At 51.4% G+C, this 21296-nt stretch overlaps 1 protein-coding gene across 7 annotated transcripts in view; it reads left to right on the top strand.

Annotated features, from left to right (window-relative positions):
- The window catches only part of PTK2 (protein tyrosine kinase 2), a 125918-nt gene that overhangs the window by 24064 nt on the left and 80558 nt on the right, over positions 1-21296 (top strand). For 6 of the 7 annotated variants that reach the window (XM_049773864.1, XM_049773862.1, XM_049773863.1 and 3 more), the window contains exons 1-3: positions 13153-13432; positions 15180-15346; positions 19290-19377. In XM_049773864.1, the coding sequence (XP_049629821.1) occupies positions 13238-13432; positions 15180-15346; positions 19290-19377 (450 nt within the window). In that variant the 5' untranslated portion in view covers positions 13153-13237. Of the gene's footprint in view, positions 1-13152; positions 13433-15179; positions 15347-19289; positions 19378-21296 lie in introns of those variants that run through there. The other variant, XM_049773859.1, reaches the window with a different exon arrangement.

The raw sequence follows: 21296 nt of genomic DNA, 5'->3' as shown, positions 1-21296 counted from the left end.
TCCATGATAGAAAGATTTCCACAAAAAGGGGAGCAGTGCAGTTAGGACAGAGAAGGGATCAATATGACAGTGAAAATTGGAAACACTCTGGATAAGAACTGGCTGCTGAAAGGAGATAAAGTGATATGCAGGATACCCCTTCAGTAATAGTATTGTAGACCACAGTGTCTAAAAGGCAAAATGGGGGAGAAAGGGAGGAAGGGAGAAGGAGGGGAGAGGAGAGGAAGGGAAGAGAAAGAAGGGGAGGGGAGCAAAGGAGAGGAGAAGTTAGAGGCAGGCAGAGGGGGAGGGTGGGAGGGAAACTGGGACATTGGCATTATTGGTGGGGACTGTGCCCTGATGAAGGGTGTTGGACACTATATGACTGAAACTTTGCAACTGTGCATCTTAGTGATTCAATTCAAAAAATGTATTTATTTTTGATTTTTGGTCCGCATCGGCACTCGGGGTTACTCCTGGCTCTGTGCTCAAAAATTGCTCATGGCAGGCTCGGGACCATATGGGATGTTGGGAATTGAACCCAGGTCAGTCTGGAGTTGGCTGTGTGCATGGCTTACTGCTGTGCTGTCTCTCTGGCCCCAAGAATTTATTTAAAAAAAAAAAAAAGAAAAGAAAACTGCTCCCTGCTTGTCTTCATTCTTTCTATTGCCCAGATTTGGTAAAAAGGAAGATCTGAATTCAGAAAACCGTGAGATCTGATTATCAGAAATGAGGGGTTTACAATGATAGCACAGTGGGAGGGCTCTCTATTTGCATCGACAGGCCCGGTTCTATCACCTGTGTCTCCGATGGTCCCTGACCACTCCTAGGAGCAATCCCTGATCCCTGAGCACCAGTGGGTATGGCCCCAAATGTAATAATAAAGAAAGCAAGAAACAAAGAATTGAGCTCAGACAGGCTGCACTGGGTCTTGAGGGCTGGGCCTCTGCTCAGCACCTGGGGAGATGGCGGGTCCCTCTCACGGTCCGTGGCCAGGGACTGTCTCATTTCACCCTGTTGGAAGAGGATCCACGTGGTTGCCAGTGCTGGTTTATACCGCAGAGGTTTAGGGATTTTTTTAGCTGTCGATTTCATTTTTTTTTTTTTTGCCACACCCATTTGATGCTAAGGGGTTACTCCTGGCTACGCGCTCAGAAATTGCCCCTGGCTTGGGGGGGACCATATGGGACGCCGGGGGATCGAACCTCAGTTCTTCCTTGGCTAGCGCTTGCTAGGCAGACACCTTACCTCTAGTGCCACCTCCCCGGCCCCAACTACCGATTTCTAAAGGGATTGATTAAGTACTATGCCAAAGATATGGATGGTGGGTTTAATAATCCTTCCTCTAATCATGTTCAGAGTGACAAGCAGGGAGGTGCAGAAGTGGGGGCTCCAGGCCCGGAGAGATAGCACAGTGGCGTTTGCCTTGCAAGCAGCCAATCCAGGACCAAAGGTGGTTGGTTCGAATCCCGGTGTCCCATATGGTCCCCTGTGCCTGCCAGGAGCTATTTCTGAGCAGACAGCCAGGAGTAACCCCTGAGCACCGCCGGGTGTGACCCAAAAACAAACAAAAAAAAAAGAAGTGGGGGCTCCCATGGGCAGGTCCGAGGCCTTGGCACCCCCTTCTCCTGGCTGAGTCTTGCTGGACTCAGTGTTCCAGCCTCTGTCCCCACCTAACCACTGTCCGCTGTGTGCCCTAAGAGGGGCCCGTCTGGACATTAACCAGCCTGACCACAAGGGAGTGGAAGGTCCAGGGCACCCCATTCGTTCCCTCATCTGGGAGCAAAAGTTTGGCCACACAGAGGACATTGGCTCTGGGCCCTAGGCCATAACCGCCGAGCTGCGCCCCTGTGCCTCCATCTGTGGGGACGATTCTGAGGCAGTGAGTTGTAACACCTGCAGGTCAGCGAGAAATCATGGCACCAGTGGCCAGGGTTACATGTGTGGGATCCTGACACTATGGGGGGAGACACACCTTGGCATCCCAACACCATGAGAGGAGATGCGCCTATTGTGGGGTCAGAGATGAAGGTGTGTGTCTTGTCAGGGGTGCAGGCCTGTGCTCTCCTGCAGCCCCAAATGCGAGTCAGCCCTGGGTGCTGCTTCTTCCTCACAGTGCTATGTCCTCTTTGCAGGGCAGGGCAGGGCCAACTGTAGCATTGTGCTTGGGAATGACTTTAACTTCTTCAGTGGCAGGAGGGACCCAGGCCAGTCTCCTCCTTTTGATCTCTGCCTAGTGAACTTGCTGCAAGTCCTTAGTCCTTTGGCATTTCCTGGCGACTTCAAATTCTTGTTGATTCCTGCTATCTAGGTATGGGTTTTTTGTTTTGTTTTGTGGGCCACACCACACCCAGTGCTACTCAGGGGATACTCCTGGTTCTGCACTCAGAAGTTAGTTACTCCTGGTAGGCTCGGGACCACATGGCATGCCAGGGATTGAACCCGGGTCGGCTGTGTGCAAGGCAAATGTCCTACCTGCTTTGCTATTCCTCTGACCCCCTAGGTGGTTTTGTGGGTGCACAAACTTAGCGGGGCAGTGTCCCGATGCAGGAATGTTTACCTGTTTGGGTTCCCATGGACGCAGTTTCCCTGGGGATCCTGTCCCTCCATCCCCCTCCCCCCACGTGATAGCTTTTCGTGGAAGTGGCAACCTTAATTCCAAGGTCAGAGCCGGGCTGGTGAAATGCTCAAGGCTGGACTTTGCCGACCAAGTAAGTTGGAGATGCCTGCAGGCAGGATCTGGGTCAAACTTGATTTGCCACTTACTCTGTTGGAGAACAGTCGGTGTGTAAATGGAGCCAGCCTGCCTGCCCGATGGTGAATGGGAGAGAAGGGTGAGATTAGCATATTAATGAGCTGCTGGCTGCGGGCCCCTGACCCCCGGACCTCCCTGTTCCTCCTCCTGACTCCGGGCGCTCGGGCCGGTCTCTGTGCACCGGCTTCTTTTTCTGCCTCACCTGGCCCGGCCGCTCCCGGCTCCAGATCGCCGGTGTGGGGAAAAGGGCCGGGGCAGTCGGTGCCAGTGGGGAGCGCTGCAGAGTTTACGCTAGCGGCTGGAAACCGGGGAATCGCAGGCGGGCCACAGCTGCCAGCCAGAAGGGACGGCAGGCAGGCAGGAAGGAAGGCAGGAAGGCCGGCCCCGAGCTGCGCTGCGCCTCGAGGACTGGATGTGGTGGGACTGGTGGGCCTGGGGCCCCGGAGCCTGCGGCGCTACCAGCATGGAGAGACGGTGCAGCCCGTTCCCCGTGTGCTGGGCCCGAGGTACCAAGAACTCCCCTTCTTCCTGTCCGGCCCCGTCCCTGCAGGGATTTTCTCCCAGTAGATTAGTGGGTGCTCTCAGGTGAGCTGCTTCGTTGGGGTCTGGTCTGCAGTTGCTGCAAGGCCTCCATGAGCCCAGGTGTTCCGGATGCCCTCTCAGCTGTTTCCTAGAGTTGTGTGCCTTTCTGTTTGTAATCAGGACATGCGGTCTGGAGGAGCCTGTGGGTGGGTGGGGACCATTGGGATGCTGGGGGTCCCACCCAGGTGTCAGCCCTGTGCGAGGCAAAATGCCCTCTCTATTCTGACCCTTGATGGGAAATTTTTAAGGAGGAAAGAGATAGTTGAAGTTTAAGTTGAATTAGGTAAAACAGTAAGCGTCGTTTTCATACTTTGAAATGGGTTTTCTTCATCTCTACAGAGGATTGTTAATGAAACCCAACGAACGCTCTTACTGACCGGCTCTGCATGCTTCTTTAGGTGTGACTGATAGTCTTGTGTTTGTTGTTAAGGTCGGTTTTTCTTTTTCTTTTTTATGTAAAATATAAATATAACATCTCATTTTTTTTTGTTTGTTTTTGGGTCACACCCGTCAGCACTCAGGGGTTACTCCTGGCTTTATGCTCAGAAATCGCCCCTGGCAGGCACAGGGGACCGTGTGGGGTGCCGGGATTCGAATCACCGTCCTTCTGCAAAGGCAAATGCTATCTCTCCGGCCCAACATCTCCTTTTTATTGTCACCATTAATACAGTATTTGTCTTAGAGGCCCTGTTGGCCCTATACTGCCCGAGAGCTCACGTGTGACTGAGAGGCGGAATCTGCGTCCAGAAGGGTGACTCAGCCAAAGAGCAGTTTTGCATTCGGAGCCCCTGCTGTGCACCCAGCCCTGCACTGCTGTCTAGTGAGTGAGTGTGAGTGGGCGGGTGCGCAAGTATTGCCCACGCCTGCTCTCCCTGCCCCAAGCATCAGCGTCCCGGACACAGGAAACTGAGAACTGAGCTGCTTCCGCCTCAGTCCCAGGACCACCTGATCCGGGGACCAGGTCTCGGTGGGCCTGGCTGTTGACCTCCTGGTAGTTGGGGTGGGGGTGGGGAAGCGAGCGAGCTCAGAGCTGCAGAACCAGCCGTTCCTTGGAGACTCTTAGTAGTTCCTTTGTTGTTGTTTTGCTTTGGGGCCACAAATGTGCACAAGGGCCACTCTGTACTCAGAAGTCACTTCTGGCAGGCTCAGGATCATATAGGACACTGGGAGTGAACCCGGCTGTGCGCAAGGCAAACACGCCGGTCTGAGCTCAGCCCTAGATCCTTTCTTACCCTCCCCTGGGCCTCACACACTGGCCCAGCGTGACACCTGAACTCTCTCCAAGGTAGATGTGCCGGGACTGATGCCTGCCTCTTTGTTTCATCTCCTGGGAGAAGAGTGTTGCTCTGCCTCCCACTCGCTCTTCTCTGTCCGGGACAGTCACTTTCTCAGGGTTAGTTTGCATGATGCAGTCAGGTTGCGAGCAAGTGTTGGTTAGGGGCCCGGAGAGATAGCACAGCGGTGTTTGCCTTGCAAGCAGCTGATCCAGGACCAAAGGTGGTTGGTTTGAATCCCGGTGTCCCATAGGGTCCCCCGTGCCTGCCAGGAGCTATTTCTGAGCAAACAGCCAGGAGTAACCCCTGAGCACTGCCGGGTGTGACCCAAAAAAAAAAAAAAAAAAAAAAAGCAAGTGTTGGTTAGGCCCTTAGCCCTGAAACCTAACTAGGAGCCAGGTTCTTGATCCCCGAACCTGGGTTTTGGGACTTGTAATCATTATAATTAGTTACTGATTCTTTCTTTGGGGTGCGGTGCTCAGGAGATTGAACCTGGGCAGGCTATGTGCAAGGCAAGAAACTCCTACTCACATACCTATCTCTTTGGTCTCAACGACTGAAATCTTAAGATATTGGAACACTGTATCCTTGAACTACCTTGTAACTTTGTAATCACTGAATAAGATCAATGTCAAAAGAAAAACATAATTTGAAGTAGCTTTTTTTTGGGGGGGGGGGACGGGACCTACACAGGACTGTGCCCAGAGGGTAATTCCTGGCTCTGCACCCAGGAATTATTCATGTTGGTGTTCAGGGGACTGACTTTATGGGATGCCGGGGATTGAACCAGGGTCTGCATGCTGTGCTATCGCTCTTGCCCGATCCCCTTTGGCCCCTGTGGCTGGGATCAGGAAATTGGTGAGGAGGCTTGAGGGCATGACACAGGTGCTGGATCTTGCCATGTGCTGACAGCATTGTGTGGAGGCGTCTGAATGAGTGGAAATGTGCTTTTTGACAGAGGTGGGGGTAGAACAGCTTTATTTTCAGGGTACCCCAACCCTCCCCACCTTCTGTGGGCTGCACATTCCACTTGTATTCCCACAGACCCCCAACCCTTCCCTCTCACTCCCAGGGTGGGCAGGAGGGGGCGTATCTCCTCCTGGTGCCTCTGCTATGCTGAGAGGGCTGCTTTTGCTTTGTGGTGCAATTGGCTATTTCCAAGTGTAGAGGTAACTATTTTTAGGCAAAGACAGTGAGAAGCTCAGAGCTGAGGAATACACACAAATCTGTGTTTGCAGCCAGACATTCGAGACCGAGACCTGGGTTTGATTTTATCAGCCGTGCTCTGCTCTCCTGCCCCCCGCGGTGCCCCACTTTCAGACGATCCATGAGACGCTGAATTAGAGCTAGCTGTGGGGGGCCAGTGGGGGCACCCTCCCCAGGCGATGTGCAGTCACTAGGCTGTGCTGTGCTGGCGTGTTGGTGGGCCCCCAACCCTACCCCTTGCCCTTCTCTGGAAGTCTGACAATGCTGCTGGCAGCAGAGGGGTCTGCCTCCACACCTGGCACTAGATAGCTGGTTGGCTGGTGGGGAAACCTGAGGGTCTGTGTGTTTGGGCAACCCCACTCTCATGGGGTGGGCCAAGTGGGGTTGCACACAGTCCCTGATCTCTGTGGGGATTGATGGGCGCCCCCTCAGGGCTACTGGCCAGGGCCGAGATGGCCAGCAGAGGCCTCTGTGCACATGTGCCTGCCTGGAAAGGGCGCTGCCGGGAGGGGCCTTTCCTTCTGGTGCCCTTTGGGAACTTGGCATTTGGTGTCCAGTTCTTCAGGCGGGAGGGACTGTGTGGGCCACAGTTGCTGACTTTCAGGATCCTGGCCCACATCTCCACTGCAGTAACATATGAGCCCCGCTGTGTCCTCCCTGCTGCTGACTGCCTGCTGGTCCTACTCTGTGTCCTGTGCTCTTCCTACCCTATTCTAAGGCCACAGTGCTGTGGGAGCACAAGGAAAGATAGAAGGGAAGGGAGGAAGGGAAAGAGGGAAGGCAGGGAGGGAAGAGGGAAGGAGGGGAAGTAAGGAAGAAGGGAAGGAAGTAAGAAGCTATTGCTGTTCAGAACAATGGGAGAGTAGCAAGGATCATGAGGAGTGATCCAGGAAGGGTGGCAGGGCTTTATGGGCTTTTGTCCTGTGCGTTGACCCATCCCAGGTGGTGACTGCAGGATGTCCGCAATGCCAAGGCCTTGACATGGTACTCTGGGAGGCCTTGGGGATATACTCAGCAGTGCTTAGGGTCAGGTGGTGCCAAGGTCCTGTTGGCTTTGCATGCTGTCGATGATTGGTCCCTGGCGATCCTCGTGGCCCTCCACACTGTTTGCTCTTTACACCCCTTTGTTATCAAACACTGGACAATATTTTAGCACGACTAAAGGGTTTGCCCTACATGCAGCCTACCTGGTCCATCTTTAGTACCACATAGGAAGGGGCGCCTAAACCCTGCCACAAGCGATCTCTCAGCACCACCAGGTTTGACTGCTGCCCCAAAATAATCCCCCCAAAACAAAACCTTTGATTTCATACTCATGTAATTGCTGAAACTGTAAGCAGTTTGTTGTAAATTTCATAGTTTTCTTGATGACCACTTTTTAAATAATCTTTTTTTTGTTTGTTTTGTTTTGTTTTTGGGTCACACCTGGCGGTGCTCAGGGGTTACTCCTGGCTGTCTGCTCAGAAATAGCTCCTGGCAGGCACAGGGGACCCTATGGGACACCAGGATTCGAACCAACCACCTTAGGTTCTGGATCGGCTATTTGCAAGGCAAGCACTGCTGTGCTATCTCTCGGGGCCCACCACTTTTTAAATAATGAGAAAAATCTTAACTTTTTTTTTTTTTGAAGGGGGGGCTACACCTGGCAGTTCTCAGGGTTACTCATGGCTCTGTGCTCAGAAATCTCTCCTAGCAAGCTAAGGGGACCATACTGGATGCTGGGGATTGAACCCAGGTCTGTCCTGGGTCGGTTGCTTGCAAGGCAAATGCCCTACCGCTGTGCTATTACTCCAGGCCTGAAGGGTTTGGTTGCTCAGATGTTGGGTTAGGGTTTGGTTGTTCCAGTTCCCAAAAGGGAAATGGAAATCCCGTATCCCCTGTCCAGGGAGGGAAGCTGTTCCAGTTGTAGTAGTCCGCAATAAATAATCCACACAGATATGAAAGTTATAAGAGGCAAGAAATTCACGGGGCCGGGAAGGTGGCGCTAGAGGTAAGGTGTCTGCCTTACAAGCGCTAGCGTAGGACGGACCGGACCGCGGTTCGTCCCATATGGTCTCCCCAAGCCAGGGGCGATTTCTTAGCTCATAGCCAGGAGTAACCCCTGAGCGTCAAACGGGTGTGGCCCAAACCCCCCCCCCCCCAAAAAAAAAAGAAATTCACACTACAAGCAGTTCACCAACAAGCCCCTTGCTTCATAGAAGGAACCCCAAGCCTGCAGGAAAAAAGCTCTCTCCCATAGCTTTCCTGCCTCCCATTTATTCAGCTCCAAACAGCACCTTCCCCTCCCCAGGCAACCAGAACAGATATGAATGAGAACTATTACAAAGACCTCTTTTTTTTTATTGGTTTTTGGGCCACACCTGGTGGTGCTCAGGGGTTACTCCTGGCTGTCTGCTCAGAAATAGCTCCTGGCAGGCACCGGGGACCCTATGGGACACCGGGATTCGAACCAACCACCTTTGTCTCAAAGACCTCTTTACCTCACGCAGCCCCTAGAGAAAATCTAACTTTAAAACAGTTTTCAGGGGCCAGAATGATAGTATAGCAGGGAAGGTGTTTGCCTTCCATATTGCTGACCCAGGTTCCATCCCTGGTGTTCCAGATGGTTGGCCCCTCAAGCCCTCTGGGGTAATTATTGAGTGTGAAATCACCCCACTTACTGTTTTCCAACCCCAGTGAATGGATCTGAGGCAGGGTAGCCACAAAGAATTAATAGACCAAGCCTGTCAGGAGAGAATCCTGGAGTTGGTTGCTTCTCACTTCATGGTCTCTCCCCAGTGCCCAGCCTAACACACTCTTTGGGGAGGAGAGGGTTGAGTGAGATCCAGGTGGACTTTCACAAGCCAAAGGGCTTGTGAAAAGAAAGAGGAAGTTGGAACACCTCTGTCCCAGGCAAAAGCAGAGTGTAAACTAACAATTCACCCTTTTCTGTTCAAAAATTGAGAAGGGCTCTGTTCTCTGCAAGAGGCAGAAACCTTCCAGAAAGGAGCTAGAGGCTGTTAATTTGCAGAGGCACTGTTAAGAGCTGGGGAAATAAAAAGAAAAAAAAACAATCTTTGGTGGCAAGTAAAGTGGTGAGGAAATATTCTTTTTTTTTTTTTCCGGACCACATCCATTTGATGCTCAGGGGTTACTCCTGGCTAAGCGCTCAGAAATTGCCCCTGGCTTGGGGGGACTATATGGGATGCCGGGGGATCGAACCATGGTCCTTCCTTGGCTAGTGCTGGCAAGGCAGACACCTTACCTCTAGCATCACCTCACCGGCCCCCCTTTTTTTTTTAAACGATTGACTGATTGATTGATTTTTGGGCCATATCCAGTGGCACTCAGGGATCACTCATGACTTTGCACTCAGAAATCACCCCTGGGGGCCGGGCGGTGGCGCTGGAGGTAAGGTGCCTGCCTTGCCTGCGCTAGCCTAGGACGGACCGCGGTTCGATCCCCCGGCGCCCCATATGGTCCCCCAAGAAGCCAGGAGCAACTTCTGAGCACATAGCCAGGAGCAACCCCTGAGCGTCACAGGGTGTGGCCCAAAAACCAAAAAAAAAAAAAAAAAAAAAAAAAAGAAATCACCCCTGGCAGGCTGGGGGGCCACATGGGATACCTGGAGTTAACCAGATCCCAGTCGAACCAGGTCGGCCGCATGCAAGGCAAACGCCCTGTCGCTGTGCTATCTCTCTGGCCCCAACACAACATTTTTTCATAGACTTCTGTGAACATCACATTAGAACCTTTCTGCAGGTATATATCTAGCTTGAGGATGCCGTCTCGGTGATTATCCACCAGAGGGTCACGTCACTCACCATTGTTAGAGGCTTCTTGGGTCCCTGGGTCCCTGTTTAGGCTCCAGTTGTGAAATTGCCACACGTCGTATTTCTAACCCCAGGTGAAGAGATCTGAAGCAGGGTAGCTGTGAAGAATGAATAAACCAAGCCAGTCAGGAGAGAATCGTGGAGTCATTTGCTTCATTTTCTCCAGTTCAACTGGAGGTGGAGGGCTGAGTGAGATCAGGTGGACTTTCTCAAGTCAAAGGGTGTGGTAAAAAAAAAAAAAGAGGAAGTTGGGGAATGCCTTTACCACAGGCAAAAGCAGAGTGTAAGCTAGCACATGAGATGAGTACAGGGCCAGTAACCCCTCAGCATTGCCAGATGTGGCCCAGAAACCAAAGTCAAAACCAACAAAAATTTGCATACTCATTTTGGCTTTGTTTTAAGTGGTGTCTGAGAGTCTCTTCCGCCCTAGTACTTGCTCTCACGTCTAAGACTGACGTTGGGGGCTGTGTCAGGGACCTTAGGATACACACTCTGCTCCTGACCCAGGCCTCTTGTCATGGGCTGGCTGTGCCTGCCACTTATTCATGCCACCTGGGCCATGCTGTCTCATGGGCTAGTGCCAGAGTTGGACTTGCACCTATTGCCCACGCCCATGCTTGTGTTTGATCTTCCTCCTGCATCAAATGTTAGGGCTCCCACCAGCGTGAGGTTGGAGGAAGCCCTTGTGGTGAGTTTTTCGGGGGAAGAGAAGATCGAGCTTCGGCACAGTCTGTGGTTCTTGTGGGTTTGGCTTATTTTCTGTGCGCTTCATTGTAAATGTCCGTGGAACTCTCGTGTCAGCTCCTGACAGTGTCGAGTGAGCCTCGGGCGTGGATCGGAGCAACCCAGCTCTACTATCTCTAGACTTGATTGAACTGGCTTGACTGCTACGAGGGGGCCATATGGAGGGAGTAGATCAATGCGAGAGAAGTGACTTGTATCAGGCTTCGGGCATGTGTGCAATCTGATGTATTTGTGTATTGTGTGCTTGTGAGTTGACTGTGTGAATGTGAATGTGTGAATTGAATGCAGTTGCGTGTTGTTTGTGTGTTGGGTATGTATGAATGAATGTGTTTTGGTGAGTGTTGTGTGTGTGTTGTTTGTGTCTGAGTGTGTTGTGTGAGTGTGTGCACGTGTTACATGGGATTGCCGATGAGCATGTGTGTGTGTAAGAGTGCTTGGTGCTGGGGACTGTAGCCCAGGTCTCATGCATTCGGGGCCCGCATCCCTGGTCTGACTTTATCTTGCTGCTATATTTAACTCTACGATTTCTGACCGAGGGTACAGAAATAGATCAATGTAGGGGCTGGAGTGATAGTACTCTGGGTAAAGTGTTTGCATGAAAGCAGTTGACCCTGGTTTGAGCACTGCCTGCCATAATTCCTGAGCACAGAGCCAGGAGTAAGCCCCGAGCACCACCAGGTGTAGCTTCAAAAGTCAAGCGAGAGAAAGAGAAATAGATGAACTCGTTCGTGTGTCCTGTGGCCTCCTTCTGCCTGTGTTTATTTCTGGTGGTTGGTTTGAGCAAGTAGGAAGCTTATAAGAACCTGTAATCATGTCATCTGCAAATAGCTCTTTTCACTTGAGTCTTTCAGGCATTTTTATCTTTTTGTTCTGCCTTTGTGAAGTGGGGCCGGGGAGGGGTGGAAGTGAATGTTCAGTAAGGTTTGCTACTAGTCTTGTCTTTTCCCTGTCTTTCATCTCATTCAGAGGCTTTCCTTTTCGTTCCTAATTCCCTAAGGATTTTTTCCCCTTTTTTGGGGAGGTGCACCCAGCTGCAACTTGGGGCTCTGTAGTCGGGGATCCCTCTGTGTTGTGCTCTGGGGACGCTTGTGCTTCCAGGGGTCAGGGTCGTTCTTGTGCGTCCGTGAAGGGCTTTCTCTCTTTCTGCTAAGCCTGTACTCTTTTTTTTGTTCCGCTCTTTTCCTATTGACTTGATCAAAAGAGATTTTCAGAGGGGGGTGTGTGTGTCTGTGTGAGTGTGTGTGTGTGTGTGTGTGTGCGCGTGCTCATGCACACCACACCTGGCGATGCTCAGGGGTTACTCCTGGCTCTGCACTCAGAAATTACTCCTGGCAGGTTCTTTGTACCATATGAGATGCTGGGGATCAAAACCGGGTAGTCTGCATGCAAGGCAAGAGCCTTACCCGTTGTGCTATCACTCTAGGCCCCTATAGCTTTTTGTTTTGAAATGTGTTGAGTTACCTTTGAGTTGTCAAGCCAATCCTCTGCTCTTGAGGCAGCCCCACTTGATGGTAATATGTTTTGGTTTTAGGGCCACACCCAGAGGCATTCAGGGGCATTCTCAGTACTGCACTATGGAGTCACTCTTGGCAGACTTCAGGGACCATAAGGGATACCAGGAACATAATCCTGGTCAGCCCTGTGCAAGGCAGATGTCCTTCCTGCTGTACTATCGCTCTGGCCCCTGATGATGATGTGTTTGTTTATATGTTGCCGGATTTCAGATGAAGTAGTTTCTTTCTTGTTTGTTTTGGATTTTTTTTGGGTGGGGCACTAGCTTGTTATCAGCATGCAGAGAGGATGCAGCCCTCCAGCCTGCCGCCTGCCCTTGTTAACATGAAGGCTGCTGTTTTTCTCTTCTTTCCTCTCCCTCTGGGAATTCCTTCTGCTCTGTGGTGGACATGTATATGCACCAGGGTCCTGTATGCACTATGGTGGACATGTGTGTGCTACAGGATCTGTTCTATTCGTTTGTTCTGGTGGTTCCCCTACCCCTAGTCTGCACCTCTGGCAGACACGTGTGCACACCAGAATCCAGTCTGCGCACCTCAGAGTGTGGGTCCAGGCCCCACCCCCATCACATTGTCTTCCCAGTGTTGAATATCCACAGTCCTGCACTGGGCACACACTTGGCATTTGGGGTGCTGTGGGGTCTAATTAGGGTCTGGGGGACGTGAAGCAGTTGAAGTTGGAGCCATGCTGGGCTGGGGCAGTGTGGGGAGCAAAGACCGTGATCTCAGGTAGGAGCCACCCCATCACTTTCCTGGGAGACCCCACAGATGCCAGAGCAGCAGTTAGAAATGGAGCTCAGGGCTGGAGAGATAGCATGGAGGTAAGGCATTTGCCTTGCATGTGGAAGGACCGTGGTTCAAATCCCTGCATCCCATATGGTTCCCCGAGCCTGCCAAGAGCAATTTTTTTTTTTCAAGAGCGATTTCTGAGCGTAGAGCCAGGAGTAACCCCTGAGTGCTGCCAGGTGTGACCCAAAAACCAAAATAAAATAAAAATAAAATGGGAGCTCAGTCACAGGCTCATAGCCAGCAGAGGATTTGGACTCATTACACCCCCAAAATCCTTATTATGTATTATTATTATTTTTTTTTTTTATTTTTATTATTTTTACTTCACCACCCCTGGGCCCAACTCCTGGTGGGTTGTATAGTTCAGGTATCTCTCAGCTCCCTGTTTCCTCTCCCCGGCCTTTAGAGAAGCAGCCAGAGGGGTGCACAAGGTGGGAATGCCTTGGCTCCATGTGGGGGGTTTGAATCCCTGCTTGGAGAAGATGGTGAAGAGTGATGTTCTGGGGGTGGCAGGCCCTTGGCCTGTGTGCTGAGTTGCTTCTCTCTCCCACAGAGTATGACCAGTTCCCGCCATTACGCAGAACCATGGCAGCCGCTTACCTTGACCCGAACTTGAACCACACGCCCAACTCCAGCACCAAGACCCACCTGAACGTGGGGGCCGAGCGCTCCCCGGGAGCCATGGAGCGGGTGCTCAAGGTTTTCCACTACTTTGAGAGCAGCAGCGAGCCCACCACGTGGGCCAGCATCATCCGCCACGGAGACGCCACTGACGTCAGGGTAAGAGCTGCGGGACAGAGTTGTTCTGTGGGCGCTTGGAAGGGGTGCCACAGTCTGTCCTTGGCACCTCAGGACTGGAGGAACTTGGCAGTTGGCTGTGGAGGGATTCCGGGAAGCAGGGACCCCGCCGCCAGGCCAGCCACCAAGCCAGTGCTCAGAGCCACTGTTTGGGCTCATGCCAGCTTGGCCGGGCATCCGCGACCATTCATTCTGGGTCTCCATGTGTGACAGCAGGCTGTGGGGGTGTTTTCTGGGGAGCTGCCCAGCTCTTTGCTCCTGTTGCCAGGTCACTCCCTCCCTTCGCTGTGGCCCTGGGGAGTCATTTGCAGGCGCCCCAGCAGGCAGCCCCTGGCCTGTTCCTATGGCCTTCTGGTGTGTGGGTCAGACTCATACTCCTGGCTGTTTTTGCTGTTGTTGTTTTTTGTTTTTGGCCCCACCCTGTGGTGCTCGGATTACTCCTGGCTCGGTGCTCAGAAATCACTCCTGGCAGGCTCGGGGAGGGGGAGCATATGGAATGCTGGGGATTGAACCCATGTCTGTCCCAGGTCGGCAGCGTACAAGGCAAACGCCTTACCACTGTGCTATCACTCTGGTCCCATCATACCCTTGTTTGACCTGTTCTGTTCTGCTTGTTTCTGGAGCAGCTGAGCCCTGGGTGCCAGCCTCGGTTTACCATTTTCCAGGGGTCAGACTGATGATGTCCTCCAAGTCTTAGAGACACCCCTTCATACCATGAAGTATATACTAGTGCGGCTCCAGCTATGAAGATGGCATCTGTGTGATCTGATATTTTGGGTTATGGAGCTGCACCTAGTGGTGCTCAGACTCCTGGTTCTGCATTCAGGGATTACTCCTGGTGGTCCTTGAAGGACCCAGGGATCAAGCTTGAGTTGGTTGCAGGCAAGGCACAGTCTCCCTGCTCAGGCCCCATTATGTATGTGTGTGTGTGTGTATGTTTTGTAGGTTCAGTTGGTGGTCGGGGAAGATTTTCTCTAGTAGTCAGATGTTACTGCCATTTCATGAAGAAAATCTTGGTGGAAAGGGCGCCAGTGGTAGATGAGATGTTCCCCTTGAGGGAGGAATGGCTAGAGTCTGCCCTGTCCCAAGTGATACCCAAGATCACATCTATGATCCACAGATTACCCACAGCTCACCCCATAGATCACCCATAGATTATCCACAGTCGCCCATCTGTCCCCCACAGACCAGCCACCGATCACCCACAGATTGCCCATTGATTGCGCACACATCTTCTGCTGCTATAAACTCTCTGGCCCTGGACTCTCAGTTCCAGTCTTTGTGCAGCCTCTGTCAGCTTTCCCTACTCTAGGAACCACACCTTTTCTGCACTCTCGGTGTGTGAGATTGAAGGCTTCTGTGGGGGCTGCCTGTGAGTCGGGAGGGAGAGCAGACATCTCCATAGACCCAGACCCAGATAATGCCTCAAGAGCCACAGGGTTCCGTATGTCCTGAAAACAACGCCAAGGCTACAGCGGGCCTCTGTGCTGCTCTGAAAACCTTTTCCTCCTTTGTCCAGCTAGTGAGCTCGGTTGGGGTGGGGTTAACTGTATTTGCTTGGAAACTTTTCGAGCTTCTGTGCCTTGTTTGTTCCTCCGTTCCTTCCACACCTCTCCCTGTTCAGGAAAATGCTGTTGAGTAAAAAGAGATTCCTCCACTCCGGGTTTCTGAGTGTTCCCACGGGAGTGCAGGATCGCCTCCTTGTTCCTGACAGTCACTTCTGTTACAGGGCATCATTCAGAAGATTGTGGATAGTCACAAGGTGAAGCATGTGGCCTGCTACGGATTCCGCTTGCGCCACCTGCGCTCTGAGGAGACTCACTGGCTGCACCTGGACATGGGTGTGGCCAGCGCACGGGAGAAGTACGAGCTGGCACATCCGCCCGAAGAGTGGAGGTGAGGTGGCATGGCAGGGCACAGGGCATCGCTCCTTGAACACGCGCGTGCACACACATACACACGTGCAGGAGAAGCATGAACTGCACATCCTCCTGAGGAGTGGAGATGAGGTGCCGGGGCAGGCCCGTGGGCGTGGCTCCCTGAAGACATGTGTACACATGCACACACCTGCACAGACTTGACTGGACCTGCCACGGCTTCCTCTCCTGCTTGTCCTGGCAACCAAGGGAGGGGTGTGGGCACCACTTGTCAGGGTGACTTTTTAGGCCCAGGACACCCCAGCTCAGCTCTGGAGGCCTTTGCTGGCCACACTTCTCCAGTCAGCGAAGTTCCCTGGAGAATCCACCCAAGGACTTTGCACCATTTCTCTGGTGGCATCTTCTGGGGTGGAGGCACTAGAGTTGGTCTCAGAAGGCTGGTGTTCCCTTGCCTGGGAAAAGTGCCCCCCTGGCCACCATGGATGAGCATCTGGAAATGAGGCAGGAGCCCACACAGCTGAAGTCCTGGTGCAGATTGGAGCTCTGCTCTGTCATGGTCTGTCCCCGGCTCTCAGCTGCTGTGTCTTTCCACACTGAGTGGAGGAGATGGAAGAAGGAAACACTTTTAAGTGCCCCTCTCTTGAGATGAGACTCCCAGGGAATATATGGCTGCTCATTTTGATCCATTTTGTGGTAGAAGACGCAGGTTGGAGAGAGTGTATTGATGTATGGAGGCTAGAGAGAGAGAATAGCGGGAAAGGGCTGACATGTACATGTGTGATACACCCACAGAGCTGAAGTGTCGTGTGTGTGTGTGTGTGTGTGTGTGTGTGTGTGTGTGCACGTGTGCTTGTACGAGCTACACTCTTTGAGTCTGATGTGTGCATGTCGTACACCTGTTAGAGTTGCATCTCCTTGTGAAGGCCTAGTCTGCATTGTGGCCTCTTTGAAACTGTGGATGGGCATTGGGCTGCACTGCCCTGGGAGCCTTGACCCGGAGCCCATATGTGTTCAGCAGGCTTCATTCCAGGCCAGAGTGTGGGGGACAGTGGGCTCTAGTGGCCCCTGTAAGTCCTAGGCTCAAATCTGAGGTACTTGCCAGGGCTCCTCAGAGCTGGGCCTGGCCGCTGTGTCCCTTCCTGTTCCTCTGCTGCCCACTTGTGTCTGTTCTTTGCTGTTTGACAGTGGCTTTACACTTGGTAACTTGGATTGAGGGTTCACAGCCCTCAGCCAGGAGCCACAGCTCACCCATGGGGCAATGCACAAGGCCAGGACATCTGGCAGTGGGTGAGCATGGCATTTGTGGCCTCAGGAAGTTCCCTGGCCGCACAATTGTTCCCCAGAGACCCAAAGGTGGCAGTTGCCTCCCTGAGTCCCAGATATTCTCTTGTCAAAGGCTTATATTAGGGGCTGGCCTATGGCTCAAGGGGTGGAGCTTAGATCCTGCAGATGCCAAGCCCTGGCTCACTCCCTGACACCTCCTGGTCCAAGTATGGCCCCCAGCAGCCACAAAACAAAGGTGTATTCTCAAAATGAAGGTGTGAGTTATATATTAACAAACACAATTTTTGTTTTGTTTTTGGGTCATGCCCAATGGTGCTCAGGGGTTACTCCTGGCTCTGCACTCAGGGATCTCTCCTGGCGTGCTTGCCATGCCAGGAACCCAGATTGGCGCTTTACAAGGCACGTGCCCTTCCTGTGTCTGATAGTCTGGGCCCCATCTACATGTACTTGAATTTTATTTACAAAAAATTTATTTAGTCATTATGACTTAGTTGGTCATGGTTTCAGTATTCTAGTATGGGTTTCAGTGGTACAATGTTTGAATACCTCCCTTCAGTGTCCACTCCCCTCCACTGGTGTCCCCAGTTTCTCTCCCATCCCCCACCCCACCTCCGCCTGCCTCTATGACAGACACTTTTCTTTTTTTCCCTTTTAGGCACTGGTTTCTAGTATTGTTACTGGTGGGATATTATGCATATCACTTTCCTTCTTTTCAACACCTTAGATCATTTGTGGTCTCTTTCCTGCCCTAACCGCCCTCCCTGCCGTCCTTTATTTGTCCCTCTCTCTCTGACTTGCTTCCTTCAGCACAATGCTTTCTATGTCCATCCTAATAGGAGCAAATCATGACTTGGTTCTTTCTAATGACTGCATAGTATTCTGATGTGTAGATGTACCATTACTTCTTTATGCACTCTGTTCTTAGGCACTTGGGTCGTTTCCAGATTTTGGCTATTGTGAATAGTGTGGCTGAACATAGGAGTGCAGAGGTATTTTTTCCATTGTGCTTTGGTGTCCCATAGTGTGTATTCCTAGGAATGTTATTGCTGGGCCATAAGGAAGTTCAATTTCTGGTTTCTTGAGGAATGTTCATATTGTTTTCTAAAAATGCTGGTCTAGTTAACATTCTGACCAGCAGTGAACGAGAGTTCTTTTCTCCCCACATCTGGTTGTTCTTGATGTGCGCCAGTCTCAGTGGTGTAAGACGGTACTTGTTCAGATTTCCATTTTCCTGATGATTAGTGAAATAGAGCATCTTTTTGTGTGCCTTTTGGCCATTTGTATTTTTTTGAGAAAGTTTCTGTTCATCTCTTCTCCCCATTTTTGATGGGATTAGATGCTTTTTTTTCTTGTGAAGTTTTATCAGTGCTTTATATATTATTGTTGCTATGAACACTTTATCAGCTGAGTATTGGGTAAATAATGTCTCCTAATCTGTGGACCATTAGATCCTGGTCATTGTTTCCTTTGAGGTACAGAAGCTTCTTAGTGCAATGGTTATCGTTGCTTATCTTTGTATCTATTTGCTTGGCCCGTGGCCAGATTTCATCTTTAAAGATGCTGTGGCTTCAGTATCACGGAACGCTCCATCTGTGTTTTCTCTGTGTACCTCTAGGATTCAGGTCTGATTTCAAGGCCTTTATTCCATTTAGATTTGATCCCCGCAACAAGGCCCCAAGACAGGCCAATGCATGGGGTTGCCGGACACTGCACATACATACCGCGTCCAGACAGACCACACATGCCACACACACTCGCCAGTCAGTACACGGACAACATATGCACACATATACCGCATACGTAATACACACTACACTCTCTGGAGAGTATATAACGGAATATATAACAAACATGCCATGTATGCTCGCCAGACACTGCACACTCCACCTAACCTACATGGTTCATAAACATACTGCATCCATACCACACCACATCCTGCATGCCCAATGAACAGTATGCAGAGGAGCCCGAACTCTCTGGGAAGATTTGTCCTTTTCCCGTGAAGTTGCATCTTGAGCCAGTAAGCGATGGTCCGTGCTTGGAGGAGGGACATAGTTATTGAGACCAGTGTCATGTCTAGGATCCCGAGAGAGAATGGGAGTGGGTTAGTGACCTTCCCCTTCCTGTGAGGAGGTCACTGTGACTTCTCTGACTCTACTGCACTTGTAACCAGGGGTAAAGTCAGACTAGGCTCAGCCAGTGGAGTATGCAGCCATATTAGGGGCCACTGTGTAAAGAGGGGTGAGTGGGGTGGAACGGGGGTGCTTCCACACATTTCTTGGGCCCCGAGAGCCCTGTAACATCGAAACCCACTTCAGGTACATTTCTGTGCTGAGAAATGAAACATTCACACTTAACTTTTTTAACTCATTTCAGGATAATTGGCAGTTACAATAATGTTGTATTTGTGGGGGCCGGGAAGGTGGCGCTAGAGGTAAGGTGTCTGCCTTGCAAGCGCTAGCGTAGGACGGATCACGGTTCGATCCCCTGGTGTCCCATGTGGTCCCCCAAAGCCAGGGGGCGATTTCTGAGCGCATAGCCAGGAGTAACCCCTGAGCGTCAAATGGGTGTGGCCCAAAAACCAAAAAAAAAAAAAAAATAATAATGTTGTATTTGTGAGCAATAACTTAGATGCGACTTCACCTACTTGTTCTGTTTTTTTGTGAATTAATTTTTAGGTATGAATTGAGAATTCGTTACTTGCCAAAAGGATTCCTAAACCAGTTTACTGAAGACAAGCCGACTCTAAATTTCTTCTATCAGCAGGTATAAAAGGTGCTTTATTGCTACACTGGTTTCCTTAGCTTGAGTCCTGTTCTGAGCTACTCTCATTTCCAAGGGGGGCGAGAAGCTACTTGTGCACTGGGAAAGTGTTGGGTTCTCTCGAGCTCTGCATTTTTCTGTGTGTCATGAGACCTAAAGGACACAGCTTTTATCTGTTTTCCATCCCAATGGAAGAGTCTCACTGATTTCTAGAAGTCTCTGTCAGAACTGGCCTTACACATAGACTTTTGATAGTATTCTTAGAACAAGAGCAAAACTTTTCCATTTTGGCAGTGAAGTGCCAGCTTTGAAGAAAGCCCCTTCAGTGTATGTGGTAAAAAGTGGCCCCACAGTTTTGAAATTCACTAATAGGTCATTATCGGGGTGGTGGTTCCCAGTGTCTGCGGCGCATGGGCACATGCTAGTTTGTTCCTACAAGTCCCTTGAGGAGATTTCAGCTCTGTCAATCAATAAGAGGGTTACAGCCAAGTCAGCCTGGGGGAGAGAGAGGGAGCATAGTGCATCGGAATCTTAGCAGAACAGGCCTGAGGGACCGAGTGACAGCACAGCAGGGAGGGTGTTTGCCTTGTACGCAGCCTACCTAAGTTTGATCCCCGGCATCTCACATGGTCCCCTGAGACTGCCAGGAGTGATTATTTGTGAGCTTAGAGCTAGGATTAAGTCCTGAATGCTGCCTTGTCTGGGCCCAAAAACAAAACAAAACTAAACAAAAAACAAATGGCCTGGAGAGATTTGGGGGTTTTCTCCTGTAGATGATCAGGAGCCGTTGAAAGATGTTCACTAGGCAGGGGCTGCAGGTCAGAGGTGAAGGAGCTATTTTATGGATGGGATCCTGGTTTCAATGCCAGCAACATAGAAATCAACCAAATTAAATGACTCATTAGTGAGTGCCCTGTACCGAGTACTTTCTGTTTCGTATTGAACTTCTGCCTTCTGCGATGGCGTTGCCAAGAATGGTTTGGATTCCCAAAAAATACAGTGAGTTGAGGTCCCTATGGCCACTTAGACAGGCAAAAGAAAGGACCTCAGAAACTGCAGTGTGAACCCGGGTGATAGCCCCCCTGAAGCATATAGCACTTAGGAGAGAAGGGGGGCAGGTATGTATGTAAGGAAGGCAGGTGTGCCTGTGTGAGAAGGGCTGGTGTGTGTCCATATGAAGGGATGGGTGTTGGGTGGAGTTGAAGGGAACTGGGCACTGGTACCCCCATAAGAAGGGGATCTGGGGTGCCCAGCATTCCCGGGGTGAGGGGTCCTGCTCCCCACAGGGCTGGAAGTACAGACATTTCCAGGAGTACGTCAGTCTGCTTGTGTGTGTGGGTGAAGCCTGTAGAAACTGAACATTTGAGGTGGGCCCGCAGGGGACAGAGCAGCAGTGTTTCCATACTCCCCTCTCCTTGATGGTCCTGGTCACCGTGTGGACAAGCTCAGGGCTACCCAGCTGCAAGACTCTTCACTGTGATTGTGGAGCGTGGCCCTTGGGCCGGGTACTGGCTGCCTTGGTTTCTGGGGCAGCTTCAGGCTGGCCTTAGGACTGAAGAGTTCTCCCTATCCCACAGTGACCTTTCAGGGACCTCGATTCTCAGACACCAGCCCCTCCCCCCCATGTTTCAGGTTTGTTCTTGGCCAAGCCCATGCACACTGTAACCTATCCGTGAGCTCATGATGAGGATGCCGCCAGGAGCAGGACATGGCATGTGCCCGTGCCCTCGTCTTCTCCCTGCTCATTGTCCCAGTGTGACCTGCTCTGCCCCTACTCCTTGCCTCTTTCAAGGTTGGATCTGTTGCTTTCCTGGTCTTGCCAGGAGGAGCCCGGCCTGGGCTTCACTTGTGCTGCCAAGTGCCCTGACCATGCTGCATGGGGCACGATCAAGCCAGGGGTGGTTTCCTGGGAAGAACCAAGG

The sequence above is a fragment of the Suncus etruscus genome, chromosome 5, assembly GCF_024139225.1.
Source record: "Suncus etruscus isolate mSunEtr1 chromosome 5, mSunEtr1.pri.cur, whole genome shotgun sequence".
In the NCBI taxonomy this organism is placed as follows: Eukaryota; Metazoa; Chordata; class Mammalia; order Eulipotyphla; family Soricidae; genus Suncus; species Suncus etruscus.
Note: the sequence above shows the minus strand (reverse complement) of the source record. Positions and strands in the feature narration are given on the sequence as shown.